Genomic DNA, 27957 nt, shown 5'->3' on the forward strand with positions numbered 1-27957 from the left:
AAGTGTTTATGTAACCCTAATAATAATGCAGGTAGAAGCGTGATTATAACTTAGAAAAAGGTCTTTGCATTAACCAACTTGTAAATACAGGTGCACAGACCCTATAGAGCAGTGTCCCTCAAACTTTCTCAAGCCAGGACACACTAAAGGTAGCGGCCATGGTGCGAGGCACCCGGAAGTGCATGGACGTCGCTGTGATGACATCACGTGCATGTGTGACATCATAACATCAATGTCTGCACATGTACAGAGGCCCTCCAGATGGGCCCTGAGATGCCAGCAGGGAAGGGGGCTGAAAAGAAGGCACTGGCACTGACTGATTGCCTACAGCAGTGTTTCTCAACTACTTAAAGTTAAGTACCTCCTACGTCTAACAAATATCAACTGAGTACCACCAACCAGACTGCCCAAGCTCTGCCCCAGACTCCATCCCCTTACTAATTGTAATATAATTTTTTCCATTCATTTTTCATATACACACAGCAGATATAAATTCTCAAAACTGACAAATTTCAATAATTATATTGAAAATAAAATAATTTTTTCTACCTTTGGTGTCTGGTGATTTTATTTTTTTGTTCTCTTAACTGTGTTTCCAGGGCCTTCTTATCCATCGACTGTTTCTCTCCTTCTTCACTTTCTGCCCTGCATCCATCTTTAGCGTTAATATTCAATTTTCCCATTTTTCTGCTTTCTTCTCAAAATCTACTTTTCCAATGTCTTACCTTCCCCTTCTCATCTCTCTCCCCTTCCCTCCCTGTTTCAATGGTCTGACCTCTCCCTCCTTCCAGAGGTCTGACATCTCTCTCCTTCCTTTTCCCTCTTCCCAGTCTGGCATCTCTCTCCTCTCCTTCCCATAATCAGGCATCTCTCTCTACTACTACTACTATTTCTCTATCGCTACCAGGCTCCCCTCCTTCCCTTCCCTGGTATCTCTCCCTTCTTTGAGTCATCTCTCCTCTGCTCCTCAGTGTAACATTTCTCTCAACCTTCCACCTTTCTGCCCACTGCAGTCCATCTCCCTCCCTTCCTCCTTTCTGGCCCCCCTCCAAGTCCAACATTTCTCCCTCCTTTCCACCAGTCAAACATTTTTTTCTTTTCCTCCTGCATCCTTCTCCTCTGGTCCTCCTTCCCTCCCCCAACCAACATCTCTCTCTCTCCATGAGTCCAACTTTTCACTCTGCCTCTTCCCCTTCCGAGTGTGACATTTCTCCTTCCATCTTTTCTGTCCATCTCTCCTTCTCCATGAGTCCAACACTTTCTGCCTCCTGTACGCTTTCCCTCTCTCTCTCTTCTTGCCTCTTCCCTCGAGTGACATCCCTCCTTTCCAACCCCCAACCCAACATGCTCTCTCCTCATGCACCATTTCTCCCTCTCCTCCATTTCTATTTCTCCCTCACTCATCACTCTCCCTCCTCTTGCAACAATTTTCCTTCCTTCCCTTCCCACAACCCCACTCACAACTAATATGCTTTCTCCCCATGTATCATCTCACCCTCCTCTCCAGTGTGTAGTAGTGTTGCCCGATTCAGGAAAATTATTTTGATTCCATTCAGCCTATTGAATCGATTTTTTGATTTGATTTTACTGCTCAATTGGGTGTTTTTTTCAAACATCCTGGTGGGTTTATTTTATAGCATCTTCACCCCCTTTGCCCTCTCCTACCCACACTGGTGCTGTGGTGTAAACAAAAAAACAAACAACACTTTTCCTCGCTCTATTAAATCCTAGCTCACGTTCACGGTTTAACACCAGCTCTGGCAGGATACACATTTCAAATCTGATATATTGTAATCACAAAATCAAAACAAATCGGAATAAAAACTTGTTCAACTCTGGTCTAAATAGTATATACTCTCTGAGACAAGTAAAGCAAAACCAGATACACTGATATCACTTGGAAAGGGACCTGTGAATTTCAAACACCCAGACACCCAAACTGGGTGTCTGTTTCATCAGGCAGCCTCGGGGCCTTTGCTAGGATAGTCTGCCTCTGATGAAAGAGGAAGTTGCATCATCGAAGTGGGCCAACCTAGCAAAGGCCCTGAGGCTACTTGATGAAACAGTGGCTGAACTAATGCTAGCAGCAGCTGTGTGTGAAAGTTAAATCCATAGTGAGCTGCAGCAGCTGGTCCTGAGGTAGGGAGAGAAAACGAGGAAGGTGGAGTCCCGGGAGATACGTGATGACAGCAGGAAGTTGGGAGACATACAGCACCTGTGCCGCATACCCCCTGGGGCGTGGGGCGTGTTGAGAACCTCTGGCCAACAGGATTTGCCTTCCGCCTATAGGCAGCCAGCACCGGCACATGTCCTCCTTCCCACTGAAATCTCAGGAGGCACAGTTTGCAATACACTGCTATAGAGTAAGGCATTTACCAATAGCTAAAGTTCTCTCACAAAACCATGCTAAATGCCAGACAAATTTCTGAGCTTTTGGTAAGGGCAAAAAGTTTTGTGGCCCATGAAGAAAATTTCCCAAGTGGCCATAGGAAATAAGGAAACAACAAGGCAAACAATCTACTATATCCAACAAGAAACAGAAGATCATGTGAAGAAAAAACTTATGTTTAATCAAATGCTCCCAGGAATAGTGTCCAATGTGGCCATGTTTCGCCTACAAGGCTGTGTCAGGGGCATACAACTGAAACAAAAAGATTAAGTTCTTACCTTGCTAATATCTTTTCCAGTGGGTGTGTCCATCTGGACAAGCGGGTTATCTCTCTCAGGCCACGAGCTTCTGCAGAAGGAATCCACTCCAGATTTTTTTCTGTAACCCTCTTATTTCACTGAGAGCTCTACTGCCATCTACAGTTAGTCCCCAAGAAGTCAAGAGCTCTCCCAAAATTAGGGAAAGTAGGGAAAAGGGAAACCATCACCAACAAACAGAACTGTTCTGCTCAAATAACTAAGATAAACTGAGAACAGACATCAACAAAATGCCAAAAGAAGCATCAGAAGTGCTCAGGTTTAGTACCCCTATTAATGCTAGAAATACAATATTCTTCATGGCCCAAAGGGCTGACTAACATCCAAGCTACAGACTTGGAGAAGAACAAATTGAAATGAGACAATAGGCAGGTGCAGGGGTCCAGAATGAAACCTATCTACTGGAAAAGATATTAGCAAGGTTAAGAACATAATCTCTTTTTCCAGTGCAATAGGTGTGTCATTCTGGACAAGTGGGACATACAAAAGCAGTCCCAGAAATCTAGGGTAGGATGACTGCACCAGCACGTAGCACTGAGGAAGTGAGAGGCTGATAAGCACTGACAGAGAGAGGGACCTTGAGGTGATTGAGTCCAAGGATCTAAAGGCATCTAAACAGTATGATAAGGTGGTGGCTGTAGCCAGAAGGATGCTAGGCTATATAGAAAGAGGAATAAACAGCAGAAGAAGGGAGGTGTTGATGCTCCTATATAGGGCATTGGTGAGGTTGCACTTGTGAGTATTGTGTTCAGTTTTGGAGGCCATTTTTGGTGAAGGATATAAAAAGACTTGAAGTGGTCCAGAGGAAGGTGATGGTAAGGGGTTTGAATCAAAAGAAGTATGATAAGAGACTGGAAGACCCAAATATATATACTCTGGGGAAGGGACAGGGGAGATATGATACAGATGTTTAAATACTTGAAAGGTATTAATATAGAACCAAATCTTTTCCAGAGAAGAGAAAATGGTAAAACTAGAGAGCATACCTTGAGGTTGCAGGAAGGAAGGCTCAGGAGAAATGTTAGGAATTTTTTTTTCATGGAGAGTGTGGTAGATGCTTCAAATGCCTTCCAGAGGGAGACTGAGCATCAATTGGACACCTTTGTTGTTTGTTTGCTGTTTACTGGTGTGAAGGCAGTTTCTCCTGTTCCCTTGCTACTTTGAGACACCCTTCGGGAGAATCTCACTGCTCCGAAATAAAGACATTTTACACCTTTTACAGAAACTCTGAATTGACTCCCCAGTCATTAGTAGCGGAATAGAAGCTCACAATAAACAATGTCCAGATGCCAGAGAAATGCAGAGGACTGAACCCTCACTCCACACATGAGGGAGGAGAAGATAGGAGGAGCTGAGCATGCAAAGAAGAGATTAAGCTGCTCACTTCTGCCTTTCTGAACCATGCGGCGTGGCATATGATACAATGATAATCCTAAGGCACACAATTTGCACAATCCTGGCATGAATTTGGGGTATAACAGCCCAAGGACTCCATCCCAACCAGTTTTGAGGCAAAAAATAGTTTTGGAAGTGCAGGGAACTTTTGAAAAAAAGTGCTAAAAATCCAAGATGGCTGCCGTCAAGATTTTTGTGCCTAAAATAACCGACTAACTAAAGTTAGAAATTGGTGAATTTAAGATTTTTGAGGAGAGACATATACAAGAATCCTCAAAAACCTGATTCTCAGCCCCCCCAACCAATTAACCTCAGAGGCTGTAACAACTTTACTCATTGTGACCTATGCTGGCAATGTGCTGCAGCCTGCCTCAACTCTTTACAGTAACTGGAAAGAAGAATCATCACTGCCTCATGCTGAAAACTCCTTTCCAATGCATCTTCGGGCTGCCAGCCAAAAACAGCATCTGACCGCATCCTCACCCTCACAGACCAATGGAAGCGCCACCAGAATAGGGGAGGTGAAAAATGCAGCCGGCACCCTACAAGACACTGTCTTTTTAAGGACGACCTAGTACCTAGAAGGATTCTTCATATCGGCTCCCCTCCCTATTGTTTTATTCCCTTACATGTTTTCTTTTCTTTACAAATTGTAGTTCTAGCCCTTCTTTCCCTCTTGTCTCTGTTTGTAAATATTTTTTAATTAGTTTATTAGTCTTTTAAAGTTAGTATTTGCTCTGGTGTTTTGTGTTTTTAAACTGTATTTTAGTTAATAGACGGTTTAAACATTTTTGTCCACCACCTAGAAGGTTTGATTAGTCAGTATAAGAAATTTTAAATAAACTTGAAACTGCTGAGCCTCCTACGGTAGTCTAACAGCCTGCACTCAAAACCCTGCTAAGCAGTAGGTGAGAAGGTACTTTGTGCAGGCTGGTTAACATGTACCACCTGAGATGGGCCTTTCAGCTGCAGACCTCAGTCTACTTCTTCTCTATACAGGCAGAGCTGACACTAATGATGATAAGCTCCAAGCACTTAAAAAAGTCAAATGAAAATTGAACACAGAATAAAATAAAATAAGAAAAAAAGAGAGCAGAACAGAAACACTCCTTCCAGCTCATATGCAGAAGAGAATAAAAACGCAGGTGAAGTAGGAGGATCACAGAAAAAATCTGGAGTGGATTCCTTCTCTTATGGCTCACGACCATGGGGAGATAGCCCGCTTGTCCAGAATGACACACCCATTGCACTGGAAATTAGAGAATGATAAAATGAAGATATGTATTCTTTGACGAAACCAAGAAATAAATAGGTTAACTTGCTTATTGCATAGAATCTGAATTACCTATAAGTTAAATAGCAGCTTCACATAAATGTCCTTCAGTTTTTTTCCCTTCTTTGTTCTCTTTCCTATAGTTCCTCCCTTCATTTCCCTCTCGCCAAATGTCTGTGATTCCCCCCAAAATTGTTTGTCTCCCTCATTTTTTTTATTATTCATCGCTTTGTAATCTACGAAAAAAGTGATTTTATCAAACTTGAACTTCAGACAAGCTGAGACTAAAGTGGTTAATCAGGCTCAAGACTTACCTCCTGAGCTGTGGCTATAGTTGTCTCTCTGTGATGGATATGACGACTGACTGTATGACCCTTGCTGCTGGCCATAGCTTGGTTGCTGATCACCATGACTAGAGTGCTGGTCATATGATGGGACTCTTCCACTAGAGATGAAATGAAACACAGGGAAATTATATTAGAAGACTGGAAGACAAAACCTCTAGAGCAGGGATCTCAAAGTCCCTCTTTGAGGGCTGCAAACCAGTCGGGTTTTCAGGATTTCCCCAATGAATATGCATTGAAAGTAGTGCATGCTTTCATTGGGGAAATCCTGAAAACCCAACTGGATTGCAGCCCTCAAAGAGGGACTTTGAAATCCTTGCTCTAGAGATATTAGATGTATGTTCAAAATTTATTTAAAAGCATTTCTAAGCAAAAGTTCCCAAAAGGTTCTCATGCCATGAGAAAGTCAAGTTCCAAGTTTATTTAAGGCAGTGGTCTCCAACTCAAACCCTTTGCAGGGCCTTTTGGATTTGTAGGTATTTGGAGGGCCTCAGAAAAAATAGTTAATGTCTTATTAAAGAAATGACAATTTAGCATGAGGTAAAACTCTTTATAGTTTATAAATCTTTCCTTTTGGTTGTCTTAATAATAATATTGTAATGTATAGCTAAAGAGACGTTTGATCAAGAAACTGTTTTATTTTACTTTTGTGATTATGATAAACATACTGAGGGCCTCAAAATAGTACCTGACGGGCCACATGTGGCCCCCGGGCCGCGAGTTTGAGACCACTGATTTAAGGGTTTGATATACTGCTCAGGGCTGGAGCCATCAGAGCAGCTCACAAAAATAATTATGCCTCAGAGTGGGCAATTTATAGGTTTATAAGGTAAGGGTAAGGTTATTAAGAAGAAGTTTGGAAGTAGTACAGGAGAATGTAAGAACTCCATTGTGATAGGAAAAATGAGAGTTAAGAGCAAGAGAAGATGTTTCTGCCAAGTGTTGCCATCCAGGCTGCTACCACAATCCGAGCAGAAGTGTGGAGAAAATGGTGAGGGGATTGGGGGGGGGGGGGGAACGTACATTAGTCTTGATAAGCATAGCAAAAGTAAGTAGTATTGAGCAAATTACGAAAACCTGCAGATATTTGATTTCCTCTAATATTGCCTCTCGATTTTTTGGTCACAACATGTGACACTTCACTTTCTTTGTGCGACTGCCTTTTTTTCCCTGAATTTTAGGGGAAAAACCCCCAAAAATAAAACCAGGCGTTTGAACTATTATAAATTCAGTATCTAACTCCCTAAAAGTCACCTGTTCTTGATACCAAGACTCTAATAGCATGGCACAATCGCAGCAGCAAATTCAAATATATAAATAATTTTACTATGCAGACTCTCCTACTGTCAAGCATCTACTACAAGTACAGTGGAACCTTGGTTTGCGAGCATAATTTGTTCCAGAAGCATGCTCGTAAACCTGAAAACCCGACTGGATTGCGACCCTCAAGGAGGGACTTTGACACCCCTGGTTTAGGGGGTGAAGAACTTTTGTGCAAGAAAAAGGAACAGAACTTGAGTGTAATAGTATGTGATGATCTTAAGGTGGCCAAACAGGTTGATCAAATTAGCACACTCACTAAAAACTGCTTCTATAAACTCCGTTTAATTCATTCCATAACCTCTGTTCTAGAACCTGTGTCTATTCAAACTCTAATACATTCACTGATCATCTCACACATAGACTACTGTAATTCACTATACCATGGTATCACTCAAAAGGAAACCCGAATCCTACTGATTCAAAATACTGTGGTTAAACTCATCTACAAAGCCAAAAAATACGACCACGTCACCCCTGCTCCTCCGTGAATCAAATTGGCTGCCAGTCTCACATAGAACAACTTACAAAATACTCCTACTTGGCTTCAAAATTAAAGTCTCCCACTCACCCGCATTCCTAGACAAATATCTTATCCCACACACCCAATCTAGGGCCCTTAGAGCCTCCAATCTGAACTTACTAACAGTTCCTTCAATCAAAGACCTATACTATACCAGAAATACCATCTTCTCCGCAATTGTCCCTTCCCTCTGGAATGCAATGCCACCTCATCTCCGCTGCGAAAATTCCTTAAACAAATTTAAAATTAACCTCAAAACATTTCTATTCCAAGATGCCTATGAAAATTGCAGCTAAGAATCCTGATCAAGGAAAACCAAAACAATACACTAAAAAAATACCCAACAACAAACAAATGAATAGAGAACTGTTTTTAAGAAACGACTCCTGGCTCTTCCCTCTTGTTTTATCCTCCCCTCCTCCTTTCCTTTTATTTCCATAATATAATTAAAATCTCCCTCCCCCTTTGCCCTTCTTAAATTTTGTCCTTGTCTTGACCTCAACCTGCCCTATTTTTATTTCTATTTTATTAAGATATTTAAAATTTTTTATACTGTAAACCAGCCAGATACTTGTGATGGTCGGTATACCAACTTAAGAATAAACTTGAAACTTGAAAAAGAAACGGCAAAAGCTAGAAGGATGCTTGGGTGCAAAGGAAGAGGAATAGCCAGTAGGAAAAATGAGGTATTGATGCCCCTATATAAGACTTTGGCGAGACCTCATTTAGAATATTGTATACAATTCTGGAGACTGCACTTTCCAAAAGATATAAACAGGATGGAGTCGGTCCAAAGGAAGGCTACTAAAATGGCCGGCGGTCTTCAGCATAAGGCGTACAGAGACAGATAAAGATCTCAATCTGTATACTTTGGAGGAAAGGCGGGATAAGGGAGATATGACAGAAGCTAATTTAGCGTGGAGAGAACAGCACACAAGTAACGGGATGAATCCCTTGCTATTAAAGAACATCGGAAGCCATCATTTTCCACCCTATGTAGCTAAGTAGAAGTTTTTCGCCTTTTTCTTTATACTCTCTGCACAGTGGAGTTTTTTTATGCCAATGATAAGTGAATGACCAGCTTATAATCATTACAGATTGCTGTCATCACACTGAGGCTTTTTCTCCACATTTATGTATGATTGATTCTCGCTCTCGTGGGGATTCCACCACTGGCTGGTAACATTAATATTATTAATTATTTTAGGATTTGTTGTTACCAATTTCTATTTTTGAGAGATATTTTAATACCTAGATTGTGAGCCCGCTGGGACAGACAGGGAAAAATGCGTGAGTACCTGAATAAGTAACATAGTAACATAGTAGATGACGGCAGATAAAGGCCCGAATGGTCCATCCAGTCTGCCCAACCTGATTCAATTTAAAAAAAATTTTTTTATTTTTATTTTTTTTAATTTTTCTTCTTAGCTATTTCTGGGCAAGAATCCAAAGCTTTACCCGGTACTGTGCTTGGGTTCCAACTGCCAAAATCTCTGTTAAGATTTACTCTAGCTCATCTACACCCTCCCAGCCATTGAAGCCCTCCCCTGCCCATCCTCCACCAAATGGCCATACACAGACACAGACCGTGCAAGTCTGCCCAGTAACTGGTCTAGTTCAATATTTAATATTATTTTCTGATTCTAAATCTTCTGTGTTCATCCCACGCTTCTTTGAACTCAGTCACAGTTTTACTCTCCACCACCTCTCTCGGGAGCGCATTCCAGGCATTCACTACCCTCTCCGTAAAGTAGAATTTCCTATCATTGCCCCTGAATCTACCACCCCTCAACCTCAAATTATGTCCTCTGGTTTTACCATTTTCCTTTCTCTGGAAAAGATTTTGTTCTACGTTAATACCCTTCAAGTATTTGTACGTCTGAATCATATCTCCCCTGTCTCTCCTTTCCTCTAGGGTATACATATTCAGGGCTTCCAGTCTCTCCTCATACGTCTTCTGGCGCAAGCCTCCTATCATTTTCGTCGCCCTCCTGTGGACCGCCTCAAGTCTTCTTACGTCTTTCGCCAGATACGGTCTCCAAAACTGAACACAATACTCCAAGTGGGGCCTCACCAATAACCTGTACAGGGGCATCAACACCTTCTTCCTTGTAAACCGTTCTGAGCTCCCCTGGGAGAACGGTATAGAAAATTGAATAAATAAATAAATAAATGCGCATGAGAGTCTCTTTCAATTGAGAGGAAGCTCTGGAATGAGGATACATAAAATGAAGGTGAAGGATAGATTCAGAAGTAACCTCAGAAAATACTTTTTCACAGAAAGGATGGTAAAAGCCTAGAATGGCCTCCCAGTCGAGATAAAGGGTATCTGAATTCAATAATAATTTTTTTTTCTCTATACCACCATAATCTTGCGACTTCTAGGCTGTTCACAGTGAAGAGAGCTGTGCAATCAGCGAATTACAACATACAAATAGGGAAGATGTCACTGAGCAGTCAGTGATTACAGAGTACAAATTAGTACGAAATATAATATTAACATGTGACAGTGAAGGGGGCGAATTTCAGAATACAAATGGTGAAGAAGTCACTGAACAGTCAGTGAATACAGAATACAATTAGTGAGAATACGCAGTGTCAACATGTTGAGTAATAGTTTTTTAAAAAGGGGGGGTTGTTGTCTGACTAGGAAATAAATCTATTGAACAGAGCGGTCTTAATTTCTTTCCGAAAAGTAGATCTACCTGGCTCTATTGATGAAATTGCCTAGCCAGGTTTGCTGTCTACCAGCTTGAAACTTAAAAAGTTCTGTCCAGAAAGGTCCTGTATTTGCAATCAGTGATCTTCGGATAGGCAAAGAGGTTGCGATTTCTGGTTGTTCTTGTGGGGGTGTATAGTTCGAAGTGAGGTAAGAGATAGGCGGGGGTCATTCCCCACACCAGTTTATAGCAGAAGCAAGAGAACTTGAATAAAATCCGTGCCTCTATTGGCAACCAGTGTAGCAGTTTGTAGTAGGGACTAATGTGTTCACTTTTCTTTAGTCCATAAATTAAGCGGACGGCCGTGTTTTGCACTATTCTTAGTTTTCTCACGGTTTTTTTAGGTATACCCACATAAATGATGTTGCAGTAGTCTAGGGTGGATAGAATCAATGACTGTACCAGTAGTCTGAAAGATAGAAGGCTTGAGACAAGAATGTTGGATTTCTAAAGGAGAGGAGGAATGGATGGCATGGTTGGGCAGACTAGACAGACCATATGGTCTTCAACTGCCTTCATTTTTCTGTTTCTATGTTCCTGAGGACCTTGTTTTTCCTTGTCACAATGCCATGCCTGTACCTTTGTGTAAATTTGGAGTTGCCCTTGGGTGGTATCTTTTTAAAAAAAAAATTCTTTATTCATTTTTCAGACTTAAAACAGTGCAAAAATGAATCCATTACAGACTATTTGAAATACAGCTTGCAATAAAAGACATGAGTATTTTCACCCCCTCCCCCCTATTTCAATATAATTAAACATTTTACACTTTAAACAGCACTTAATTCAATCAAACTATATATGTCCCTTTTATAGCACTTAAAAACGATCTAGAAAGAATACAAATGATCTAGATACAGAAATTGCAATCAAACAATAATTAAATTAAAGGCATATCCCCCTCTCCTCCCACTCACCCATCCTGGATGTGTATATTTAAAGGGCTAAAAACAATAATCACTCCTTACAGAATTTTGTCAATGACTCCCAAACATCCTTAAGTTTCCTATAATGGACTAAGTAGGAAGCGTGAGCGTGTGCTCTCTCATCGGCGTTTCAAATATTTCCTTTGGAAAGGTTTATTACTTACTTTTTCATGCCCAAGAGGAGAGGAAGGCAGAGGAGTTTCCCTCTGCCTCTGCCGGTATAAACGACGCCACGACAAACTGTAATAACAGCTTTTACAGTTCCTTCGGCGTCAGGCGTATCTGCTGCTGGATCCCAGGAGCGATCCAGCTTGGAGTCAGCCCATTGGGACCTGACCCCCTCCCGATCCTGGAGGATTGCCAAGGGAGAACCGAAGATTTGAGGGGCCTCGGGTTGGATTGAGTGCTTCGGGGTCTCCAGTGCAAGTAACCCAGGAAGGAGAAGTCTCTATGGCTTCAGGGTCATCTCAACCAGACGAAGGGGACGCACGAGGAGCGAATGGAGCTGAATTCGGAAGAGGCGTGAATCAGCGTGGGGAGCCATTAGCTGAACAAGATCTTTGCCGGCTACCGGAGTTCAAGCCCCTCACTAAACCACCAGTGGTGACAATGGATTCTCTATGGTTTGGAATTGACAACCTCCAATCAGTATGTATAAATTTTATTACACCTTTGTCCCACGTATCAACTAAATTAAAGGATTTAGACATTTTGGTACAGAATCATCAAGAGAAGATAGGAGATATTCAACAGACTGTTCAAGAGTCTAAAAATACTATTAAACAGCAAGTGCTGGATAAAGCTTTTCTCCTCCGGAAAATAGAAAACTTGGAGAACCAAAATAGGTCTTTAAATTTGAGAATTTTGAATTTTCCGGTGGCTAAGTATAAACCTGCCAGAGAGACCTTTAGAGACTTTTTGCTATCTACTTTGAAAATCTGGGACACAAATAGTCCACCTACTCAAAAAGTGTATTACTTAAATAAAACACTAAAAATGACAAATGCTGCTCCTCAGCAGGATTTATCAGCAATATTGGAGACATCTGAGGTTGAAACTATAGGGAGAGCTACAATGATAGTTTCATTTGTTTTTCATCAAGATAAAGAGTCGATTTTAAGATTGTATTATACTATGAAACAGGTGTCCTATCTTGGGGAAAGAATTTATATATTTCCAGATGTCTCTAAGTGGACTCAAATAAGAAGGAAAGAATTTCTTGTATATTGTGAAAAGGTTGCTTCTTTAGGGGCTGTATTTCAATTAAGGTTTCCTTGTAAATGTTTTGTTCTGTACCAAATATGTTTTCTATGAGCCAGAGCAGTTGCGTTTTTTTCTTGAAGGGAAGGGGGTGTCTGCTGCACCCTAAGATAACCCACTGTCAATAGTGTCAGTATATATTAATGCTTGAAGGTACCTATTTATTTCCTTGGAATATGGAATGATTTCTTTATTTGTTAGATTTCACTCTTGTCTCTTTCTCTCAGTATGAGGACTATAAAAAAATTGAGCGTTGTTTCTTTTGATTTAAATTTAAAATCCAACTGTTAATCAGGTTGTGATTATGTATTATTGTTACTAGAGTTTCTGTAAAGCACTATTGCTTGTATTATTAAAAAATTAAATAAATTAAAATAAATAAATAAATAAATAATTTCCTATAATGTCCCTTTTGTAATGCATTCATACGTTTCAGTTTTAAAGTGTGGCATAAAGATTTCCACCAGAAACTATAATTTAACCGGTCCCAATTTTTCCAGTTGTTCAAAATAAGTTGTAGGGCATCACCCATCATGATAAAAAGAAGTTTTTTGCTATGGGAAGTTATTGAGCTCTTAGCCATCAATATCGTGCCAAATAGCAACGCATCATATGTCAATTTCAATGGGACGTCTAGTATTCTATTAATTTGACCCCCCAGATGGATCACCAAAAGTGGTATCTTGAGGCTCTCCGTATGCAGAGTTTTGACAAGCATGCCAATATTTGAACTTTTGATATTGTTGGTAAAATGGGTACTTACTGAGTTTCAGCACAAATCTAAAGACTTATACTTGCATGGTTTAAGAACTTAAGAATAGCCTTATTGGTTCAGCCAGCCCAGTAGACCAACCTTATGATGAGTAATCCAGGTCACTAGCACCTGGTAAAAACCCAGGGCAAGCAGTAGTTTCCCCAAGGTCTCAACAGACTATGGTCTTTTCCTCCAGTATAGACCGTTGGCAATTGCTATTCACTTATGGGGGATCAAGCTGGCCTTCCTTCTCTTTTTGGTTTTATAGTATATAGATGGTAGATATTAAAATAGTATCTATTAATGTTAAAGGGCTGAACTCCCTTTTTAAAAGAAAATGAATATATAAATAATTATCAAGAACCTTGGCCACAGTTTGTTTCTTGCAGGAGGCACATTTATTGTGACATGTTTAACTTCTAGGGCATAGGCAATATCTTTTACAGTATTTTGCTCACATCTGACCCAGAAAAAGCAGAAATGGGTATTCTGGTTTCTCAATGCAGAAAAGCCAGGAGACTGTTATACTCAATGATTGTTAGAGTACAAAGATTGAAAAAGGGCTTGATTTTGTATTTCCTTTTTTTCAAGGAAGTGGAAAAGTAAAGATTCAAAACATTTGAGTCTAGAAATAAATAAGTGCATGTTTGGAAGAGTGGAAAAAGTAACTAAAGCACCTCCACAAGGGCACGATATAGGGAAAATTTTTCTAGTTGTTTGAGGCACTTCCCATTTGTATGGCTGATTCATTCTGCTTCTTGACAGGGGAAAAAACTCTCATCAAAGACCAGTTAAGTTATGCTTTACAAACATTATCATACAAGTATTATATTAAGTCTGTTCCAACATGCGTGAACTTCCAACAGAAGCATTAAACATTCAAAAGTTGCATAAACAGGACATCTCATATAAAAAGCTTAATGTGACAGAAGATAAATGCTAAGTTTTGTTACCTGCCAGATGATTCCAGGCCTTGCTGTCCGTAACCACCATAAGACTGTTGACTTTGTGTGCTCTGATTTTCAAAGCTTGAACCACCACCTTGTCCTTGACTTTGTCCATAGTCTAAATGGAAAAAAAAAAAAGGAAAACTGAATGTATTTTTAAATTGGATGCAAATATAATATGAAGCAGCACGTGAAATGTAAAAATAAAGAACAAGCTTGAAACCAGCATACCCACATGAAAAGTCACACTACTATTTATAGTTTGGGTTTTTTTCACCAAAGACAAACACTTGGGCCAAGGGAAGATTATTAGGTTCTTACCTCAATCTTCTTTCTAGTAGGAAGGCATACGAGTCTTGAACCATTTATGCAGGCAGCCATCATCTACATTTTTTTCTCTCTCAGCTCTGCTTCTGCATCACTGGACAGTGTTCTAGCTTCTCAGTTTGTACCAAAGCAGTTGACAAGAGGAGAAATAAAAAAGCGGGATATAGGGAAACTCCCCGACCAAGCCGATTGTTATCTATTCTGCAACAATTAAAATACAACCAATCAATGCCAACAGGAACATAACTTAAAACAAGGTGGAAACAAGCCACTCACATGAGTGTACCCAGCACTAACACTTCATGTAGTTCTCAAAGTCTCTCATACGAGTCTTGAACCAGTGGGATGCATCAAAGCAGTTCCCGGAGTCTAGGGTGGAACAGATGAGGCTGCTGCCAGTACCGATCTCACAAAAGGGGTGTCCATTCGTGCCATCACATCCACCCTGTAAACTTCATGCAAGTATGGAAGGTGGACCACACAGCCCCTCTACAAATTTCTTCAGGCAGAACTGCTCAGGACTCTGCCCCTGAGGAAGCCACACTCTCATGGCATATACTCTCCAAGAAATCAGTGGTCATTTACCATCCCTGATTATGCTGATGAAATAGCCATATGAATCCAAAGTGAAATGGAACTTATTAAGCAGGCATCACAGACACTAGCAGATGAAGTGAATCTGCTAAGCATGGGTGCAGTCTATCTCAGAACAGCCATCTGAAATCTGTGCAGCACATTTCTGGCCAGCACTTGTGTTTCAGGGCTTAAAAGACACTGGCTGTTGAAGTGGCCTGTCTGGGAAAGCCAGCCGAAAACTATGCTGCAGATAATCAGGAAAGCATCTGTGTTTCAAGGTGGGAAAAACCATGTGGGTGCTAGAAATAAGCTCTGGAGGTTTCAAATGAAGTTGTTTGAAATTCATGGCCTCTGTCATCTAAATGTTTCCATTGTTAGAGTTTTCTGCAGTATGCAACTGAGGGAGAGGGAGAAGGTAAGAGTAAGAAATCTAATCTTGCCTTGCCAGATGGATGAAGTAGACTGAGGAGGTAGGGTGTTAAGTCATATGAGAAGCAGCACACACACACATGCCCAAAGAGTTTAAGGGGAAGATTCTCAAAATTTGCTGGTAAAATCTGGCGAGTCAATGTATGGGTGATTCTCAGCATAATAGCAAGCAAATTATATGCATGCTTTTTGTGCAGAGAATCGCCTATGGGAGGGGCCTTAAACACCTAGTCTTAGGCCCCTCCCAGATGCATCCTAGGGTGCACCGAGATGGTGAAGGCCTACCATTTTGAAGAGGCAGGTCTGCCGGCTGGAGGAGCAGGCATTCCTCTGGCAGGCCTTCCTTGGAAATATACTTTGGAGGAAGGGTGTCGGGGACAGAGGAGCCTGGCAGCAGGAGGGAGTGGGCATCCCTCCTGCCAGGGGTGCCTGGGCTCAATGGCGGCAGGATGGAGTGGGCATCCCTCTTGCTGTCCTTCAATTCAGGGGTCTTTTTTTTTTTTTTTTTTAATTTGCAGGGGGGAGGGTGTCTGAGCTATCAAGCCTTACTTTCCTGTCAATGTCTGAGCCAATAAGCGCTCAGGCACTGACCAGAAAGTAAGGCTACGACAGCTCAGACCCTGTCAGAAAATGTTGCCCACAAATGTGGCACGAGGTTAGGGAATCACCTGGTGTGCTCCTTTAAATATTGATGAGGCCATTTTATTACCATCTTAATATTAATGACCTTGCTATACTACATTTGCATGACAGAGTCGGAGATTACTAGGAAGCTCGGAAAAGGCCGTTCTGATCAGCCAGTAAAATACTGGCATGTTAAACCAGCTGAAATCAATTTAGTGACCATCATTAACGGCATGTTAAATTTTGAGAATCCTCCTCTCAGTCTTGGCCTCTGGGAGAAAGGCCATTGAGATATAACATTAGATCCTGCTTGTCTATGGAGCCAATTTATATGACCACAAAAAAATCCCCCACACTCAGTACTTGCAGTTCTGCACAACCTGCAAAAGTAACGGAGGAACAGCTCATGTTTATCACCTGTTTGAGTTTGTCCATAGTTTGCATTGTAACCTCCAAAGTTTTGTCCATAAGGGGTCTCAGCAGCTTGTCCAAAACTAGAGTATCCCTGCAACAAAGGAAATTAAGTTTAGTCCTGAATTACCTTAATGAGCACAGTTGAATCTTATTTTAACCAGTTTTTCATAGTGTCCTTAAACTGGTTTAGAAATCTGGGGTAGAAATCCGAGCATAGACACTTTAAATGATTGAAACACAAAATGTATTTACTGAGATTAACCACCTTTAGGAAGAGATTCACCTATGGTGGTGTACAGCAAATATAATTCATCATAAAACGAAAGATTAGGTTCTTATCTCTGTTAATCTTCTCTCTTGTAAATCCTCACTTTATTCTGGGACCAGTGGGTTGTTTATCTCTTCCTGCCAGGGATCTATAGGAAGCTTCAAACATATGAGAGGAGAACAAACAAGAGAGAGAGGAACGGGGAACTTCCCAAAAAGCCATCAATTCTACTCATATAACAAATGCAATAACAAGGGGAAAATGAAATAACCAGTTATGAAACCTGAACGACAAAACTGTGCTAAGAGGGAGAGACAGCCTGCACTGTCAGAAGGGGGGTTGCCTGAACTAGGGAACACCCCAAAATTAGTGCTAAACCCAGTCAGATGACAATCTTATAAAGGCTGGTCAGAAAACAGAACTCCAGCGTACCAGTACTCATAAGACAGGGAAACAGTGAATAAGCAAGGCCTAGGGTGAGTTCCCAGAATAAAGTGAAGATTTACAAGAAAGAAAATTAGCAGAGGTAAGAACCTAATCTTTCGTTCTTGTACAATTCCACTTTATTCCGGGACCAGTGGAATGTTAACAAAGCAGTCCTGAAAATTCAGGGTGGGACTGATGAGCCTGCTACCAATAAAGAAGAACCAACGCGGCATCCTGCTTGGCCGCCACAATGATCCTATACAACTTGGTGAAAGTGTGCAAGGAGGACCATGTAGCAGCTCTGCAAATCTTATCCAGACACACAGCTGATGACTCTGCCCCCAAGAGGAAGAAACTCCTCTGGTTGAATGAGCCCTCACCCCTAGGGGTGGCTTCTTTCCTGCCGCTAAGAAAGCCGTGGAAATGGCCGAGCGAATCCACCTGGAAATGGTAGTCTTAGAGGCAAGCCTACCTTTGCGGGCAGGACCCGCCAGAACAAACAGGTGATCCAAAAGAAGAAACTCGTTGGTAACTTCCTGGTTACAGCAACAAACACCTGCACAAGTCTAGGGACTGCAGCACTCTGTCCTGGACCTTAGAGCCAGGGGAAGCAAACGCAGGGAGTTGGACTTCCTGATTCACAAGGAAAGCGGAAACCACTTTCGGAAGAAAGGAACAGTATGCAGCATCACCGCGGAATCCATAATACATAGGAAGAAATCCCTGCAGGAAAGAGCCTAAAGCTCCGAAACTCTCCAGGATGAAGTTATAGCCACAAGGAAGACTGTCTTGACCTTGAGATCCATCCAAGTTGCCTGCTCCAAAGGCTTATACGGCGGATGAGCCAGAGAGTGCAGAACCAGATTTAGATTCTACGTCAGACAGGGAAGGTGCAAAGGAAGCAACAGCAGAACTGCACCCCACAGAAAATATACCTCAAAGCAAGAGGGCCCATACATGAAAGACCTGCAATCTGAACCCAGAGTGAAGTCACTGCAAGGTGAACCTGCAGAAACCCCAGGACCCAAGGGGTCCTCCTGTCAGAGTGCGCACCACGCTTGGTAGCACCGCCAAGCCTTCCATTGGCCGTCACCGTGGACTTCCATTTACTGTGAAGCAACGTGGCAATCACTGCTGACAAATAGCCCCAGTCCTTCAAGGTCACGCGTTCAAGAGCCATGCCATAAGACCAAAGTGGTCTGGATCTTGCAGCGCGATTGACCTCTGCGTGAGGGAGCGAAAATGACAAGGCAACCGGAGCCCCCGATCCTACTGGAGCCGAACCAGCTTGGCATACCATAGCCACCTCAGGCAATCGGTAGCCACCAGGATCACAGGCCCCTCGTGATCTGTTATCCGTCTCCACAGACACCGTATCATGGGCCAAGGAGAGAAGACAAAGAAGAACCTCCCTGGGCCAGAGCTGAACCAGAGCATCCAGGACTTCGCTGCCAGTTTCTCAACAACTGTAGAATCAATCGGACTTCTTGTTTGCCGCAGTCCCAATGAGATCGAACCCGGGATATCTCAGTCGGTGCACTATGCAATCGAATGCTCTTCGAGAGACTATTCTCCCGAGTCCAGCATCTGATGACTGAGAAAGTCTGCTTGAACATTGTCCACACCTGCCACGTATGCCACAAACAGCACCACAAGATGCCTCTCTGCCCAGCAAAAGAGCAGCCGAGCCTTCACGCTCAGAGAGGGACTCTTTGTGTCTCCCTGACGATTGACATAAGCCACCACCATGGCATTGTCCAGGTGGTAGCATTGTCCGAGAACACCCTTACGGCTCAATGATGGAGACAATCCTGGAAAGGGAGAAGGACCAGCTTAAATGCCCACAGTTCCAGACGATTGACCACTTGTGCTCTGAGGGAAACCGGCCTGCACCAGAACAGACATGCATACTGTTCCCCAGCCTTTGAGACTAGCATCCATCGACAAGATCACCCAATCAGAGATCCTGAGAGGCCTCTGGACAGCAAGAAGGTACACAACCACCACTCCAGACTGTTGAGTGTCTCCGCTGACCAAGGCAGGGGCACAAGTATTGGATCCCATTGCAGCTTCCAGCATGACAGCAGAACCTCCTGCAGTGAACGCAGCCTGACTCTTGTCCATGGGATCACATTGATCGTTGCCACCATGGTCCCAAAGACCTTGAGATACTGCCATGCCGGAGTCAGCGTGACCATGAAGGTTCTGATAACCTGGCAAAGTTTCTCCTGAAGGGACACGGGTAGAACACTTTGTTCTGCCCCATGTGAAATCGAATTCCTAGGTACTCCAAATCTTGGGTGGGCTTGATGTGACTCTTCCGGAAGTTGATCACCCAGCCCAGACGTTGCAGCAACTGTACCACCTGCTGGATTGCCTGATGCCTCTTGGATAGAGGGAGCTCTGATCAACCAGTTGTCCAGTTATGGGTGAACCAGGACTCCCAGGCAGTGAAGATGGGTTGCCACCTCCACCATCACTTTGGTGAAGGTTTGGGGTGCCGTTGCCAATCCAAAGCAGAGAGCCGCAAACTGAAAATGCTACGCCAAGACATGGAACCGCATAAACTTCCGGTGCTCCGAGAAAATGGGAATGTGGAGATATGCCTCTGTCAGATCTAGTGAGGCCAGAAACTTCCCCCAATGCCAAAGATGCTATCACTGAGCTCACCATCTCCATGCGAAAGTGTGACACTTTCAGAGCAACTGACCTCAAGGCTTTCCGCATAGAAATCAAGACCCTACTATTCAAGAAATTCACCCAAACGTCCTAATCCCTTCCTTTTCCCCTCTCTCCCCCTCTTAGAATCTACTCATCAAAATTGCTTTAGACCTTACGCCTTAATTGTAATTTGAATTTCTCTTCCTGGAAATGTCCAGTTATCGTTCTGATGTAATCCGCTTAGAACTGAAAGGTACAGGTGGAATATAAGCCAGTAATGTAATGTAATGTAATGTAATATTGACCGTCTTGAGGTCCAGAATCAGTCTCCAGTCATCGGATCCTTTCTTTGGAACGATGAAGTATAGCAAGTATCTCCCAGAGCCCAAGTCTTGCTGGCACAGGTTCAATTTCTGCAAGATCCAAAAGTCTGTGGACCATGGCCTGCACTCCAACCACCTTCTCGGGGCAGCATGCAGGATAATCCAGAAAATACTCAGAGGACAGAGAAACTCTAATTTGTGGCCTAGCGGAGGACCTTCAGAACCCCGCAGTCAGAGGTGATGGACTCCCAATCCGCTAGAAAGGATTTTAACCTTCCCCCCGATGAACAGAGGAGACAGCAGCCTAGCGTCAGAACTGTTTCTTAGTGGAAGCCACCAGCCATCTTTTCGCTGACTGCAGACAGTCCCATTGTCCTGAGGAAGAACCTGAGTATGGATAGGAACGATGAAAGGGATGAAAATTAGAATGCCTTGAACTCCTGGAAGGGCGGGGCCTTCTCCTGGGCAACGCCTTGCAATCCTGAACATTGGCCATAAGGCCATCCTGACCCGGGCCAAACAGGTGCTGACCCTTGAAGGGCAACAGGCTCAATGTAGCTTTAGAAGATGAATCACCAGACCATTGCCTGATATAGAGCATTCTGTGTGTTGAAACAGAATAGGCCCCAAGCTTGGCAAAATCTTTCAAGAAATCATGCAAGGCATCAGCCATGTAATCCACTCCAGAGATGAGAAAATCCAAATCACGCAGCACCACAGCATCAGGAATGGCACGCCCGAGCAACAAAACATGAGGCCGACACCACTTTGACACCCACTGCTGCCGAGTCAAACAGATGCTCAAGGTTGAAATCCACACATCAGTCCTGAACATCCTTCAGGACTATTCTTCCATTTGTGGGAAGAGATGTGTGCTTGGTGACCTGCACTATTGAAGAATCCACCTTCGGAGAAACAAAGCACTTGTTAAAACCATCTACAATGGGATAAAGCCTCGCCATGGCCCGAGTGTATTTCAGGGGATCTTCTGGATTGTCCCAGATATCTGAAAGGATATGAACCACATCAGGATTATCAGGTAAAGAGGCTGATTGTGGCCTCTGGTCACTCATAAGAGAATATTCAGCAGTGACCAGCTGATCCGACTGCAGCTTCAATTCCTGCAGAAATTCAGAAATTAAATACATAAGATGTGCGGGCTTGAAAAATCTGCGCACCAAATCACAGTCTATGCTAATCTGGATCATGGAGATCTTCAAGATTTGCAACATCTGCAGTCGCTGCAGTACTGCCCGGTGAAAGCAGAGGAATTGAAAGAGTGTCCGCCGCAACAGTGGGCACAGCCATCTTACTCTCCGGGACCCCTGCAGGGAGGCAAGAGGAAAGACCCTGGTCCAGCGAAACAGGAGTCTCTGTGACCGGCACAGAAACAGACTGAAGGGAAACAGGCAGAGACTTTTTAACTAAGTATGCCTGATAAAGCATATTAACAAAATTCGGAAGAAAAGGGTCCTCCACGGCGGGAGCAGACTTCTGCGGCTCAGATTTGGAATGCTTGGAAGAATTGTGAATTTTTTTTTGACAGATCCATACTTGCATTTAACCGAAACACCACCATCGCACTCCCCAGGGCCCCGACGTCAATTTTGCGGGACAGAAGTCACTCGAAGAACCTCCCCAGAGATGGAAGGCACCAGGCAAACCTTGCCCCTCTTGCAGGCCACAGCATACGTGGAACATGGCTGCGAATCCAACAGCCATCCACCACAAATAAGGCATGAATCTATCCTGTCATGGGGAGGCCATCTGTGAAGTTTTCTTGCCAAAACGAAGCCCAGAAGTATACAAAAAAATATTTAAATTATCGCCCAGGAAAAGTACAGGAATCCTCAGAAAACAGCAATTTTGGGATTTGAGGTGGGGAGGAGTAGAGCATGCAGGGAAACCACTCAAAAAACCCTTTTGAAGAATCCCCAAAATCGCTGATTCAGGCCGTCAGCCTCTTACTCACTGTTACATGTGCTGTCTGATAGAAAATGCAGGCAAAGCTGAACACAGCATACAGGGAGATCCTTAGCCTCAGGGAACTGGAAATCTGGATTTCAAGCCTTCTGACTGCCCCACCGGCCTGACCATCACAGCCAGAAACCGCCGCCACTTGTGGACACGCTGCGCAGAGGTCTGAGGAATGCTGTCTGGCTCCGATCCCGGTCATGTCTTCACAGACCTGCTCAGCCTTGCTCTACCCACTAGCAGACAAACCTGGGGTGAGCAAGCTCCAGAGGGCACAGTCCCTGAGCTCTGATGTGCAGGATGTCCAGGGGGCTTACTGCTAAGCAGGGAACCCCCCACCCCCGAAGCAGACGTTTTCCAACAGTCTGCGATCTCCCGCCGCAAGGATATCCCCGCAGGAAACCTCCACAGCACATGGGCGAAACTGCGACCAAAAAGTACCAAAATTACTGAAAAAAATCACAAAAAAAAAAAAAAAATCACAGGAGCAGAAAAGAATCTCCTACAGCCTGGCCTGTAGGAATTTAAGACTGAAGGTACAGAAGAAGCATGCTCAATGGTAGAGTGTGAGATGGAGAGAGTAAAGGCTTCATATGTTCAGGGGGCGGATACTTGGAATGGGCAGACTTGGTGGGCTATAGCCCTTTTCTGCCATCATTTTTCTATGTTTCTATGTTTGAAGCTTCCTACAGATCTCTGGTGGGAGGAGATAAATAACCCATTGGTCCCGGAATAAAGCGAGATGTACAAGAACTTACAGTTCTGTTAACAGTATAACAGTAGTAAAAAGACCAAGCAATCAAATACAATGAATGAGATAGAGTTAAAAATCAGTAAACTGAAACTTAACAGGACTAGCATGAAACAGTTTTATAAATATACTTAACAGCACTGAAATTCAAATGAGAGATGTAATATATACTAAAAGGGAGACATAATACTTAAGCAGCATCTAATAAGCACAAATCAGAACATATCTAGATACGATGATGTTGAAATTAAAATAGTTAGGGCTAACAGGGGATGTTTCACAATAGTTTACATCTTATTTAAAAGAAAGAACCTACGAGTGAGGAGTGGGCAAACTGTTTCAAGAATTGTTGAAGTTATAAGAGGAGCACCTCAGGGTTCAGCCCTTTCTGCAGTTTTGTTTAATATTTACATGGCTACTCTGGGGGTGAAGTTTCAGGAGATGGGAGTTCAATATAGAATATATGCTGATATTCTATTTTTCTTTCCGATGAGCGAAGCCCTTACTGCTGAATTGTGTTTGCAATGATACGAGGGCTGCTCAAAAAGTATCAGACCTTAATTTTTCTTGCATAAACAAATAAAGCTAGAGAGGCGTGGTTTGGTGCACATATGTAGGTGACCCTAATGCGCATGCTTGAATTTTTCCCCACCTACAGAAGCTGTCAGTCGCCGGCAGACTGCCAATGGGTAAGGAAGTGTAAGCGAGCGCCATCCAATTTTCATTTTAGACAAAATGACAGAAAAAGTTGAACCAATGCTGCTGCACTAAATTTTGTGTAAAGCTTGGCGATTCCCAAGTGAAAACGATCCAACAGGCTTTCGGGGACGAAGCAATGGGCACCACACAGATAAAGGAGTGATACAACTGCTTCAAAGATGGCCGCACATCGTTGGAGAGTGAACCACGTTCTGGTAGGCCCTCAACATCCAGAAATGAGAATGTCATTGACCAAGTGAGGATCCTGGTGATGCAGGATCGTCGAATCATGATCAGAGAACTTGCAGACGAGGCGAGCGTCAGCGTTGGATCCGTTCATTCCATTTTGACTGAGGATTTGGGTTTCAGGAGAATTTCAGCGAAGTTTGTGCCAAAGCTGATAACTATCAAGCAAAAGCAACTCCGTTTGGAGATCACACAGGACCTGCTGGAGACTGTGAACAGTGATTTCAACTTCCTCAGCACAGTGATCACTGGTATACCAAAAGGTATACCAAATGTTTTTCAAACTTGGCCATAAAAACATCAGAAAGACTATTATTATGAAGCCCTAGATCGACTTCTGGATAACAGTTTATGTCCAGTTGGATTCAGATCCTTCTGATGATATTTTTACGGTCTTACTGCATATCTTGAAAGAGGGTAAAGTGGTTGAATATTTAACCCATTCTGAATACAAGTTTTTGACATTTCAAAAATTCAAGGGGCTTTGTAATATTAATAAAGCATGTCCTATTATAGACCAGTTGCCTAGAACAACTGAATAGAAGAGAGAAGTGAATGGAACAGATTAGATAAAAAAGAGAATAGTTAGTGTTGGTGAAAAGTAAACTATTACTGAAACTCAAACCAAAGCAGTGACAAAGTGAACCTAACTGGGTCTTTTCTCACAGCGTGGGATATACAACGAAAACTGGGCAAACACCAAACTAGCTGTAAAAGGGGGGGACGGGACAAAAAACAAAGAGCCTCCCTAAGGCTTACAAGAAGTTGCCAAACCAAAAGTGGAGAAATGTCAAGTGGCATGAATAGTACCTGGTTCAAATGACAGTAATGGTAAGGGCACTGAGAGGGAACAAAACCAAAAATAAAATGTTGTGATTACACCGTGGAAAGCTTGAATAAACTGACAGCAAAAATAAGGTCAAAGACCACCCTTACCTTGGCAGTACAGGCAGGCAGCTGAGAGAAAAACTCTATGCATCAGGATTAGTATCAAAAGTAAGAGGGGCACGTTGTGCCGATACGCCCTTCTCTATGATGTTTATATTTTGCCCTCTGCTTTTTTTTCTCTTGTCTGATAAGTGAATTTAAAACTTGTTTGGTTTAAAGCGGAATATAAATATTTAAATAAATAAATGTTGCTGGCAGCAGCTCCAACACATGGCCTGCAGCTGACCTGGAAGCCTTCCTTCCGAAGTTAGGTCAGCTGTGAACTGCGTGTAGGAGCCACTGCCTGCGGTTTTGCAAAGAGAAATAAATGCAGCTGGGAAGGCAGCAAGAGGAGGAAGCCAGCCAGAACACAGGCACACACCTGCGGGAGGTGGGCACAAACTTGGGACACAAAATGGAGGGAAAGGGGCGTGTTGGGACACGGAAGGGACAAGCAGGACCCCCATTTGTAACTACAAGTCCAATGTAAGTTAGACGTTAATAATCTAAGAACTGCCTGTACTTAAAATATCTGACGACTTAATTAGTGGCATGTCAACATGTAGGTTTGTGAAATGATAAGACACACACAAGTACTGGCACTTCTGTCTAAGCTCACAATTTCAACATGTTCCTTTATAAAAGGGATGCGCAGCAGAAGCAGCCAACAAATACAACTCAACTCCTGCATTTGTTTTAGAAAGGCTCTATGTCAACAGATTCTTTTCTAAAATACTGCTACAGTATTATTACACCTCCCCCTCCAAATCTGCAGGATTAAGGGCAGAGCCAGCATGCGAATACAGAAACATTGCAAACTATTTTAGAGCCCACTGACTCACCCCCACCTCCCTCCCAGCTCCTGGACCTCTCCACACCTTACCTGGTGGTCTAACGGTGAAGCAGAGCAGAAGCGATCTTCCTACATTTCTGCCCCGAAGAGCTGTCAACAAAAATGGCTGCAGTGAGTTCCCACTATAGTCTCATGAGACCACAGTAACTCACAGCAGTCATTTTTGTTGATGGCTCTACATGAGGCAGGAGCGTAGGAAGATCGCCCCTGTTCCGCTTCACTGCTAGATCACCAGGTAAGGTGTGGAAAGATCCAAGAGGCGGGGGTGGGTCAAGGTTTAGAAACTCACGAATAAGCAAAGATGCGAGTCCTAAACCCACAAATTTGGAGGTTGAAGTGTATTAGTTATTTATATATCACCTATCAATGGAGGTTGTCTAAGCGGTTTACATTCAGGTACTCAAGCATTTTTCCCTGTCCCAGAGGGCTCATAATCTAAATGTACCTGGGGCAATGGAGGATTGAGCGACTTGCCCAGGGTCACAAGGAGCAGCGGGGAGCCTGAACACATAACCTCACAGTGCAGAGGCTGTAGCTCTAAGAGTACAGGTCATGACTTGGAATGTAGAAATCAGAATTAATGTGCCCATCTAAAATGGGCTGTTTAATATTCCAGGCCCAAAGGGAGAAAATAGTTTTTTGTCATATGAACTGTTCAACTGCTTTCTAGAATACTTCAGTTTGGGCATTTCCATCTTTTATATAAAAGTATAATGCCCTTCATTTTGAATGGACTCCTCCAGTTAACTGATGTTTTGTGACAGCACCATCATCTCATACTGAGCAAAATGCATGTGACCCCAATTTTGAACTATATTGATTGCCGGTAAGGTATAGAGTTCAGTACAAGGTCTTGATGTTAAATGGGCAAGCTCCATGGTATTTCAACAGGGACTGTCTATGCATATGCCCAGTAGATCATTTAAGATCAGAAACAGCAATGTGATTGTTGGTAAGCTGCATTCTCAGTGGGAGGTTCAAGTCTGTGGAACCCATGGACGAGTAGATACGGCTAAGTAAAAATACGGAGCAGTTCAAGCAATTGCTTAAAACTCATCTGTTTGTGCACGAGTTCTACTGTTGAGAATAGAAGAGAGGGTTGATGTGCAATACTGTTTTGATGTTTTTCTGTTGATGAATTATGTATACTCAGCTGTAATCCTGCTTAGGTGTTAGGCAGGAAAGACATTTTTAAAATAAACAAACATCTTGCATCCATTTTCTAACTGAACAGCTGACCTGCTTAAAAAATAGCCTTGGTTCATTTCAGATTTCACAACCGAATTGAGTTTCCCCATCTAAGCTCTTACAATCTCAAACTTTCCATTCATTTTTCCTACTTTTCTTATTACTTATTGATTATAAACCATGCAGAAAGGTCTTTCTCAGCCAACAGACATAAGAGAAGCTCACACTTGAACTTTGTTTCCCCTCCAGTTAGAGGATGTAAACTTAAAAGACATCATCAACACCTTCTCTCACATCAGGCAGCACTATGGGGTAAAGATCTAGATCAATTGCTTACGTCTACTACGTATGGGGAATTTAGGAAACGCCTAAAAACATATCTGTTCCTGAAGTATTTAGGCAGCTGACCTGAACAATTCTTACTCCAAAATAACTGTTAATCTATACCTGCTAATCATTAGCTCTTAACTCTGTTTATTCCACTCAAGTTGTACCATCTTTTAATTATTGTAAACCGCATAGAACTTCATGGTCCTGCGGTATATAAACTGTTATTATTATTAATGGGCAGTATATCAAATACTTAAACTTGGCAACTTGCTTTCCTTTTCCTCACACAGTTCCAGAGTATAGTTTGAATGTTTCAGGTAGAAAAGTTTGAAAACACGAGCAAATGTTTCCTTGTAACCTTCTCTATGACATTTTTGATCTTTTGGTTTTCATTTATCTTGCCAAAAGGACAAAGGTAGATGGCCAGGAGGCCAGAAGTGACCCCTTGCAAAACCGAGTAAAGTACCAATGAGCGACTAGGGAAAGACTCAAGATCACACCTTAAAAGCAGGAGGAGTGTGTCCATTAGCTGGACCTTGAAAGTTCAGCACCAACCATGGTTGAAATCCTGGTACAGAAACCCAATCTTTCGTTGAACCTGTGGTAGTTGAGAGCTGGTGTAAATATTTTCAAAATTCAGATGTGCCAGAGATGTGGAAGGCTTATGGGCCCTGAGCAAGATGGCAACTACCAAAGGCAAGAATCTCTTCCTCGCAAAGTGCCATCTCTCAAGGGCCAAACATAAGTCAAGCAATATGGATCTTCCAGTTCCAGCA

The 27957-nt window shown here is 42.7% G+C and overlaps 1 protein-coding gene across 1 annotated transcript in view; it reads right to left on the reverse strand.

The window, feature by feature from the left end:
• Positions 1-27957, reverse strand: part of TAF15 (TATA-box binding protein associated factor 15) — a 95750-nt gene that overhangs the window by 42160 nt on the left and 25633 nt on the right. Inside the window, exons 4-6 of the mRNA XM_033922953.1 lie at positions 16539-16626; positions 14172-14283; positions 5689-5819 (exon numbers count right to left, since the gene is read on the reverse strand). Coding sequence (XP_033778844.1) covers positions 5689-5819; positions 14172-14283; positions 16539-16626 — 331 coding nt within the window. The remainder of the gene's footprint in view (positions 1-5688; positions 5820-14171; positions 14284-16538; positions 16627-27957) is intronic.

This window comes from Geotrypetes seraphini, chromosome 15, assembly GCF_902459505.1.
Source record: "Geotrypetes seraphini chromosome 15, aGeoSer1.1, whole genome shotgun sequence".
NCBI lineage: Eukaryota > Metazoa > Chordata > Amphibia > Gymnophiona > Dermophiidae > Geotrypetes > Geotrypetes seraphini.